This window comes from Spermophilus citellus, assembly GCF_964194105.1.
Source record: "Spermophilus citellus genome assembly, chromosome: 2".
In the NCBI taxonomy this organism is placed as follows: domain Eukaryota; kingdom Metazoa; phylum Chordata; class Mammalia; order Rodentia; family Sciuridae; genus Spermophilus; species Spermophilus citellus.
This window is the reverse complement of record NC_138183.1, coordinates 244,851,865-244,862,127: the sequence shown is the minus strand read 5'-3', so window position 1 is coordinate 244,862,127 and position 10,263 is coordinate 244,851,865. Positions and strand designations below refer to the sequence as shown.

At 40.3% G+C, this 10,263-nt stretch overlaps 1 protein-coding gene across 2 annotated transcripts in view; it reads left to right on the top strand.

Annotated features, from left to right (window-relative positions):
• The first annotated feature begins 2,711 nt into the window (after positions 1 to 2,711).
• PATL1 (PAT1 homolog 1, processing body mRNA decay factor) overlaps positions 2,712 to 10,263 on the top strand; it is a 28,586-nt gene continuing 21,034 nt past the window's right edge. Inside the window, exons 1-2 of one of the 2 annotated variants that reach the window (XM_081282620.1) lie at positions 2,712 to 4,061; positions 5,894 to 6,005. In XM_081282620.1, coding sequence (XP_081138746.1) covers positions 3,747 to 4,061; positions 5,894 to 6,005 — 427 coding nt within the window. In that variant the 5' untranslated portion in view covers positions 2,712 to 3,746. The remainder of the gene's footprint in view (positions 4,062 to 5,893; positions 6,006 to 10,263) is intronic. The other variant, XM_081282621.1, reaches the window with a different exon arrangement.

The window sequence follows — 10,263 nt, the reverse complement described above, 5'->3', positions numbered from 1 at the left end:
TTCAGTCTAGTCCAGATTTCAGTAAAGGGTCAATTACATTTCATCTCTGGATAAGACAATTGTCAAAGAATTTGTAGCCATATTTAATTTACCACATTTTCTTGTAAATATTTTCATTATATGGATTATTGGTTTTTTCCTAAGATTTGTTGCCATTACTTTCTAGGTTTAACTTTTTTGACTACATAAAAAATTACCCTTGGGCTAGGGTTGTGGCTCAGCAATAGAGCACTCGCCTAGCATGTGCAGAGGTCCTGGGTTTGATCCTTAGCACTATATAAAAGTAAATTTAAAAAATAAAGATGTTGTGTCCAACTATAACTAAAAAATATTTTTTAAAATTACCCTATGTGCAATCCACAGCTTTTTCTCCCTCTAATTCCTAAGGCACTCATGGACAACGGGATTCTTCAAAGTGCAGTCCCAGAACTAGCAACATCAGCAACATCAACTTCAGCATCACCTATTATATGTTATAAATGCAAATTCTCAGGCCCAACTTCAGACTTACTGAATCAGAAACTTGGAATGAGGCCTATATTTCAACAAACTCCCTTGGTGATTTTGATAGATACTAAAATTTTGAAATCACTTATAGAGATGTTACTTGATGAAAACATCATTTGAAACTAAGTCTCACAAGAAAGTAAATTTTGGTCAGGCACAGTGATCCATGCCTATGGGCTGAGAAAGGACTGCAACTTTGAGGTCTTACATGGTAATTTAGCAAGACCCTTTCTCAAAATAAAAAGGCATGCTGGGTGTGGTGATCATGCCTGGAATCTCAGCCACTGGGAGGCTGACACAGGATAATCACAAATCAGAGGCTGGCCTCAGCAATTTTGCAAGTCCCTAAGCAACTTAGCCAAATCCTATCTCAAAACAAAGGAGGAGGAATGTAGCTCAGTGTTAAACAGCTCCTGAGTTCAATATCTGGTACCAGAAAATTTAAAATACAAGAAAATAAATAAATAGGGCTGACAATGTAGTTCAATGATAGAGTACCCTTGGGTTCAAATCCCAGTACTTAAAGAAAAAAAAAAGTAGATTTTGTGGTATGTGTTTTTTCCAACTTAAAAAAAAATGTAAAGTTTTTAAATACAACAAATAGATTATTTACAACACCTAGAGAAAGCACAGATAACACCAAAGCAAGCTAGTGTGGCATAGTGACTTTCATTATTTGATGTTCTTTCTTGGCTTAAAAAAAATCTCCTTCATGTACTTGACCTGCAGGAGTCTTCTCTTCTTCCACCTACAATCTCCCCAGAGGTGTCTAAAGAATCACCTGTAAAAAGAACTTGTACTCTACCTTAAAATAGGGCCTACTATACAGCTCAAAAAAATACATTATTCTCTCAAAGGGACTCTTATCTCCCTCACACAAGTGTTGCATGAGAAAAAATGTGAAATTTTGTTAACCCTGATACCATTTTCTGTTCATTCAATGGTTTCTCTGCATTCTTTCTTTCCTTTTATGTTTTTACTTGGATACCAGATATTGAAGCCAGGAGCACTTAACCACTAAGCCACATCCCCAGCCCTTTCTCTTTTTATATTTTATCTTGAGACAGGGTCTCAAAATAAGTTGCTCAGGACCTTGACAAACTGCTGAGGCTGGCTTTGAACTTGAAATCCTCCTGCCTCAGCCTCCCAAGCTGCTGGGATCATAGGCATGCACTACCCCACAGGCTCTTCCCTGTACTTTTTTTTTTTTTTTTTAGTGTATTCTGTAGTTAATTTACATTCAGGCTTTCCTGTTCTCTAATGTAAACTGCTTTAGCTGTACCCCATAAGTTTTGATACATTAAAATGTTTATCATTCAGGGGCTGAGGATGAGGCTTAGTGGTAGAGTACTTGCCTAGTATGCATGAGGCACTAGGTTTAATCCTCAGCACAACATAAAAAATAAAGTTATTGTGTCCACCTAAAACTAAAAAACTTAAAAAAAGTGTTTATCACTCAGTGATCCATTATTTTCTTAATTAGTCCATCAATGGGAGGGATTTTTAAACTTCTAAATATGAAAATGCACTATTTCTGAACATGGAAAAATATGGAATTTTGTTCTTACCTATTTTTACTATTAATTTTTAATGCAATGATCAGAAAACATGGTCAGGGATCAGTGAACTCTTTCTGTAATGGGCCAGATAGTAAATATTTTCATAACTTACAGGCCACATGGTCTCCATTGTAACTACCCAACTCTGCCTTTATGGGAGTAAAGCAACCAAAGACAATTTTTAAATAAATTAATACGGCTATATTCCAATTCAAATTTTTCTTACAAAAACACTTGGCTGAACAGATTCAATTTTGAACCATAGTTTTGTCCTCTACACAGCATCAAAATTTCAGTAATTAAGACCCACTGCACCTAGTATGTTATGTTATGTTATGTTCATGCTTGATAATCAATTTTCTTATCCCTGGCCTGCTCTAGTCTTTAGGATTCAGGCCTGACTCATGTAAATATTTGCCTTTGTTATTTTGGTACAGTGATTAAGAGACTGGGTTGGGGAATCCGAAATATCTCAACCACCAAGTTTGACACTTGCCATCAGGTGATTTGAAAACAAATTATTTAATGTCTCTAAGCCTCAGGTTCCTCAATTATCAAGTGGAGAAAGTAATAGTACCTACCTCATGGGGTGAAATGATTCAACAAAATAATCCACATAAAGCACTTAGCAGAGCCAGTCGGACTTTAATCATTATTATTAGTAACATCAGCATCATGTGGTTGACTCACTACTGGGTGAGGCAGATATAATTAAACCCATTTTATTTAAAAAAAAAAAAAAAAGTTTCACAGATGTTTAGAAAACTTGCCCAAAGTCTCATCGCCAGTGGCAAAGCCCCAATTCCCACCCAGAACTTGTAATTTCCAAATCCAATGTTTCCAGTGCTCCACCTCTGACTAAGGCGCGTCACACCAACGTGGAAGGAATTCACAGTATGCCACTCTTAGGCGAGGCGGCGTTTTAAAGACAACAGGAGAAAGGGGTTGTGAAACCCACAAGAATAAATTCTTCATGGTACAAGTTTGGTCCCTCCAGGAATAGAGGAGATTTGAGTAGGTTGAGTAGGCTTGAAAGGGCGTGAAGAACTTATATAGGTAACAAACCACCAGATTTCTGGAACCAGGCTGTCAAGGTTTTAGAAGCTGGACCCGCCCTTTCCTGGGCTTAATCCAGAGGGAGTGGTGTCACCCATAGGTGCACTCAGGGCCCCTGACCTTGCCGCCGGCTGAGACCCGCTGTGCTGACCTTCAAAGGATCTCCCGCTCCGCGAGCCTGAAGTTCCAGGAGCCTAAAACCATCACCCTAGTTAAACCGCCTAAAACCATCACCCTAGTTAAACCTCTCGGAACTTAACTTCGGCTTTTTAAAAGCCGGGCGCTGTCATCACTTTGAGCCGCATAAATCACAGCCTCGACCGGCTGCAGATTCAGCGTTCCTTCCGTGGACCACAAACTTGGCCTCCGTTTCTCCCTCCATGGGCGAGGGTCGTGCCGTGAAGACCCCCGGGAACCCAAAGAGCGTGCCTTGGACTTTGCAAAACTAACCCAGGAGCCTCCATTCCTCGCACCCGACCTAAGGCCAGGACTCCGCAGAACCACATCCTGTGACAATCACAAGGACTTTCTCCGCCCCGTCGGTGACGGGAAACTCGTGACTGGCTTCTCCGCTCCGAGCAGAAAGCCGAGAAATCAGAGGCGGAGCCGCCAGTCCGGCTAGCTATGAAGCCCCCGACGGACGGCGCGTGCGCAGTCTCTCACCACGGGACCTCCTTCCCGCCGCTGAGACTAGGAAGCGGGACGCCAAATCCGTCCCCGCGCAGCCGCCGCTGCCGGGCGCCGAGCGGGGCGGCTGCCCTGCCCGAGGCGCGCCTGCGCACGTTCCCACGCACGTTCCGGCGTACGGCGGCGGCCAGGGGTCGCGAGCCGGTGGAGGACCCGCGCGCGGAGGAGCCCGGGGAGTCAGCGCTTTTTCCCTCCCTCCCCCACTCCCCTCCCCGCTCCCTCCCCCCTTCCCCAAGAATGTTCCGCTACGAGGTAAGCTCTGGCGACCGGAAGTGGCCCCCCCTTCCTCGCGCGCCCCTTTCCTCTCACCCTCCGCGCGCCGGTCCCGTGCTCCGGGGGGGAGGGGGCGAGCCGTGGGAGTCGCGCGATCTAGCGCAGCGCCCCCGACCTGGGGTCGCGGATTTAGTCCGAGGGCTGGGAACCAGCTTTGAGGTTTGGGGGGCGGGACTGTCCCATCCGTTGCCGCTGGGGAGAGTTGGCTTCTGCCTTGGGGTGGGGAGGGCCCGTTAGTGCGGTAACCTGAGCGCCCCTCGCCCCCACTCGGGGAGGGGCGGTGGAGGGAAGAGCATTGCCTCCACCGGGTGCCTGTTCTTAGGAAGAACCACCCGGGGATGCCCGGAGACGACTTTCCCGCCTACCCAGAACCAGCCCCCTTCTCCCGGGTTACCCACGGGTACACGCTGTACACCCCGGCAGCCTTCGGTCAGGGCGCCTGGACTTGCCCTTTGGCTGGGGCCCCGGACTGTTTACTAGGAGAGCGCTCCGAGCTGGGAGGGGGCGTGTCCAGCCGAAGTTCTTTCTGGACGAGTGGAGTGAGCTGTGGGTTTGGCTACGACGTCGGAGGGGAATGTAGCAGCTCCAGAATGTGGAGTCTAGACCGTATCGCCCACTCGCTTAGTGACCTTGAGCCACTCCTAATCGCTGGACACAAGGTTTCTGGATTTATAAAGTGAAAGGACTGATCTAGGTGATTCCTGAGAGTCATTTCAATTTTAAAAAGCAGCGATTTGGTTAAGTCGATCTTGATGATTTGGAAGGGAGTGCGCTGGAAGTTGCCTCTGATGTGGTGGCAGACTGCTTTGTGGGAGTTTGTGGGCCCTAGGATGGGTAGAAAGGCCAGTAAGGACAGATACTTGATAAAAGTGTTAACTGACTTTGTATAAACATGGAGAGAATGATGAGATACAATGAGCAGAAGTTGCCAAAAGGAAACTTGGAGATTAAGCTGAGTAAACCTGAAGTGATTGGGGGGGGGGGGGGTGGCAGGTCCAAACAGAATGTACGAAAGTGTTATGGTAATATCTAGGTTTTATTTAGCAATATACAGTCTTTGCCTTGTTTGATCCTCACAACAAACTATTTGAGGTAAGTGGTATTTGTCTCTGCGGTGCCACTTAAGAATACAGGACCTATGGCCTAGCACAGAACCTGAGACAATAAACGTTGTCAAATGATGCTAATGAGGGCTAGAGCACCTACCTACTACTTTGGGTTCCATCCTCAGCACTTCATTAAACACACACACGATAGTTAATGGATTAATCAGAAAAGTGAGTTGCCTGTGTTTATCATGGCTTTTCTAGAGTTCATTTCTGTTTTTTTCACTAGAGTTTAGGCATATAGAAAGCAAAGTGAAGATGTGGAAAATGAAAAGAAAGTTTTAAAAGAGAACACTGAAATAGTTGAAAACCCAGCATGAATATAATGAGAAAGATGTGAACTTAGTTAAAAAAGATACATAAAAGTACTCATTTTGGCAATTTGAAAATTGTCATCTCTGTTCCACCCGGTGATGTAAAGGATACTGTGAGCCTAATTTCTTGTATGCATGAGAAAATGCTATCATTAGATTCTTGATAAAGAAAAAAGATGCTTGGGAAAAATTCAAGTAATGAATAAAGAATAGAAACAGAAACAAGCTACTGAAAGCGTCCAATGTCAGGGTAATTGAGGAGTATAAAATGCCATCTTTACAAAAGGTTATAATAAAACTATTATATTCACTGAGAAGGTAAGGTGAATGTTTTTAGAACATTATAAATGAGAATGTGAATTTCATGAAAACCTTTTTTCATTTTTTTTAGTCTTTGGAGGATTGTCCTCTAGATGAAGATGAAGATGCATTTCAGGGCCTAGGAGAAGAAGATGAGGAGATTGATCAGTTCAATGATGATACATTTGGGTCAGGTGCAGTTGGTAAGTGGCATCTTTTGTGTATGTATGTGTTGAGATTGAACCCAGGGCCTTGCGCATGCCCGGCAAGCACTCTACCAACTGAGCTATAACTCCAGCCCAAGCGGCATCTTTTATAGTTTCATCTTCATCTCTTGCTCAGATACTTTGTCTTAGAAGGAGTAACCTCATTCACTAATTTGGCAAGTTAATCTTCTTGATCTCAGTGAGAATTGTATGTCCTTTACTCAGAATAGTTCATCCTCCTACTGTGCTCTTCTGGTTGGTCATCTTTTGTCCTCATCAATAAAGCCAGGTATTTTCTAAGCCCTATGTCTTCCAGCTATCTGGTTTTTGATTCTCAGTTGCCACCATAAGGAATTCAGATGTTTAGATCAATAGATATTTGAAAGAGATTTTAAATAATTCTAAATAAAAGAATTTTTATTTGGAGAACATGTAACCTAGGGAAAACTCATGGACTAATAGAGAATTCAGATTCTAGTATTCTGCATGTTCTACATTCAGCCCAACACCAGTACATGGTTGTATTTAATAAAATAAAAAGCTTTTAATTCCAAGAATTTTAGCTATAGGAAATCTCCATAAGTTTAAAAAGTATTGTAAACAAATGAAATTTTATCCATCCCCAGATATAGGTAAATATTGTAAGAGCTGAAAAAGGTTAAAAGAGCTGAAGTAGACTTAAAGCTACAGAGTTGTAAATGCTGGGATAAAACAATTAAGAAGCAAGGCTATATGATTACATTTGAGAACAAAATTTACTTAGAACAAGTTTAGAGCAAGTTAACTAAGTATTAGAAATTTGTACCTTTTAAAGAAATTAATAGATCAGAGTCAATGTAGATATTGTTGTTTTGACTTAGTGTTGGAAAGCAGCAATAGCAGTGTTTATATTGTGATGTGTCAATATTTGTAATTTCTTTAGAATTGCAGCAACAAATATTCAAAATTAAATAAGGAAGAAGAGGAAATGTAGCACAGTGGGTGATACCAATGTGTTAGTATCAAAAACAAAGGTTTTATAAAAGTTATAGTGGATAGTGTTTTGTAATGACTTTATAGCTTAGGTTTGTGAAAGCTTGCACAGAGTTGAATGAACTGGCAAAAATGAAAAAGTTTACTACCAGTCTTCCATTTATAAAATTCAATAGAAACTGTGACTTTGTCATGATCTAGAGCAGCAAGAAGAATGTTAAAAGTATAAACTATACTCATTACAGAAAGGAAGTAAAGATCCTTTGGATTGTAGTCATAGTTTAGGAGATGAGATTGCCCAGGAGTATGACCATTGTCTCTCTCCACGGAGGTGGCAGGGAAAGCTATGTAGAATAGAATTACAAATGGAGGGAACCGATGTGAATTGCAAATTGCATAATAACCTAGACAATAAAAGTGATAACATTGTATTCTTGGTTCTAAATTTTTTCTTTTAAAACCTGTACTGGGTGGGTATTAAATCATTTTTCAGCACATTCTTCAGCTGATGAAATTGGTCAATTGAAATTGATTCATAGCTACTGTATTAAGATGAAGCAACATAGTAATGTGTCCTTCCTTAGTTTTGAACTTGGACAGAGAGAAATGGGTCCTGCCTTCTCATAGACTTCCAGAGTGCTAAGGGCAGTTCCCCCTACCCCAGGAGTTTCTGTTTTCCTTCAAGACAAGAATATTGCCTTTAAAAGAATATTAGAATGTGCAGAACTGTATTTTATATGATAGGAAAGAAGTATAAGTTCACAGTGCTCTTGGGTGCACAGTGAAAGAATAGGTAGTAAAATTAAAGGCAGTAAAATAGCATATGGTTAGTTTGCTTTGTACCATAGGGTAGAAGGGTATTAAGAAGGACTTCTTGGTCAACCAAGGTTATAATAGAGAAAAGATGTCACAGGTGAGCGCTTTTCATTGAGAGTGTAGTATACTTGAATTGTAAGGTGAAAATCTTAATTCTTCAAAACATCTTTATATAAATATTTTAAAAAGAAAATTGCTAAGTCTACCTGTGATGTGTTTAGCACACTTCTTACAGATTTAGCTGGTAGAGGAAGTTTAAGCCAGTAGATGAAATGTTAGATCTTTGACATAGGTTTTGATTGATAATTTTTAATTCATGGAGCTGACATCTTGAACAACACCTGTTTACACTGTGGATATTTTAGGTCACTGGCTACAAAAGCTCTGATATCACATTTCCATAGGACACTAATCATTGGTCTACTCCCTTTAAAAAAGTTTGCATCATCTTGAAGCAATAAATGGTGTTAGAGTGATCCCAAACTCATTCTCTGAAAATAAAAGTTTACACCTTACATGATTCTTATTATGTGCTTGGTACCGTTTTAAATGTTTTATATATGTTATTAATTCTCACAGTAACCTTCTGAGGTAGTTATGAATATTATCCTCATTTTCACAAATGAGGAAGCAGAGTTACTGAGAGATTAAGTAATAAATACAGTCAATATAAATTACCAGTTATGTTAAAACAGTCTTTGGGAAATCTTTGGAAATCTCTTGCCTTCGCTTGGATGGGCCTCTCATTCTTTCTCCTTCCCTTTTCTTGATAGCTGCTATAATCTTTGGGGACTGAGATTGCCTTAAAATTAAATCACTTCTGTTTCCTTTTTATTTTGTTTTCATTCAGAAATATCCCAGACAGGCCTGGGGGGCATTAAAGTATAAGTGTTTGAAAAAGCAGCGTGGAGTTCGGTAGCCCACATCACAGTACAGGGTCATTAGTTGGAAGAATACAGATACTCCTTTTCCTTCATTTCTCTGCTATTCTTTTGCCTTCGCTTTAGCCTTTTAACCAATGATGCAATAAGGTCAAGTGTTGGCACATCTAAGTAACTATATTTTTAGGTCATTTGCAGAAGTAACAGTGATATATTCTTTCACACTAAGGGCATGAGTCCTCTCCTGATTTTTTTCATAAGAACAAGAAAAACCAAAAATATGTTGGCAATGTTTTATGGCATAGATTCCTTTGCATACATGTTTAAAATGCCAACAGTCACCAGGCATGGTAGTACACTCCTGTAATCCAGCAGCTCAGGAGGCTGAGACAGAAGGATCACTAGTTCAAAGCCAGCCTCAGCAACAGCAAGGAGCTAAGTAATTTCGGTGAGACCCTGTCTCTAATAAAATGCAAAACTTGGGCTGGGGATGTGGCAGAGTGGTTGAGCGCCCCTGAGTTCCATCCCTGGTACCCCCTCCCCCCCCCAAAAAAAAAAAACAGGGTTGGGGATGTGGCTGAGTGGCTGAGTGCCCCTGAGTTCAATCCCCAGTACCAAAAAAAAAAAAGCAGTAGTCAGTTCACAATATGTCCATTCTTACAGAACATGACTATTTAGACTATTTTTAAATGTTATTTTTAAGTGCAAATAAATTATTTGGTAGAATCTGGTAAAGTTAGCAAATATGAATATGGGGAGTAGCTACCAAACGTAATTTAGAACTCTACTACATTAAAACTAATCCATTAACAAATTAATGTTTTAAATTTGGGAAACTTAAAAATATATATTGTTTTAATCCTGAATTCAGGATTATAGACTCCCCACTCTTCTTGGCATAGCTGTTACATTTCAAAAAAAAAATTTATCCTTTTTCAGCTTACTTTTTTTTTTTTTTTTTTTTTTTTTTTTTTTAGCAAGGATGACACCAATATTAAAGTCACAATCAGTTATTTATTACACTATTCCTTAAGAACGTTTCAGATGACTGGTCATTTAAATTAGTACTATAATTTTCATCTAAAATGGATTTTTTCCTTTTTTAAGCACATCTAGGTATGTTTATTGAGACCATTATAATAAAGTGGTTACTTCAAGTTCTTTCTGTAAGAGGAAATTTCAGAGGAAGAGTGCCACCTGACTAAGCACTTTGTAAGAGGAAGCTTTTGGGTGGGAAAGAAAATTCCACATAAGAATGAAAACACATGTCTTAGAGGCTTAGATAGGGATATTTTGTGACTCTTGCCCACAGCCTTTATCACAGAAATGGCAAAGTGATCCCTATTTAAGAAACCCCTTACCATAGCTCCTATATTGTATATCACATTGGCCAAAGAGCAGACAGTGGATCCTGGGATAACACAATTGTAAATTTGAAATCCCACTTCCCTTGCTTTTTGGATCTCTAGGGTTATGTGATGTATTATTATATTATAAAAATAGCAAATTTTAAATGCTTAGTCTGCCCTGAAGAGGAATTAGCCTACTTAAATATTCATTTGAGATGCTGTGGTATGTATAAGGTT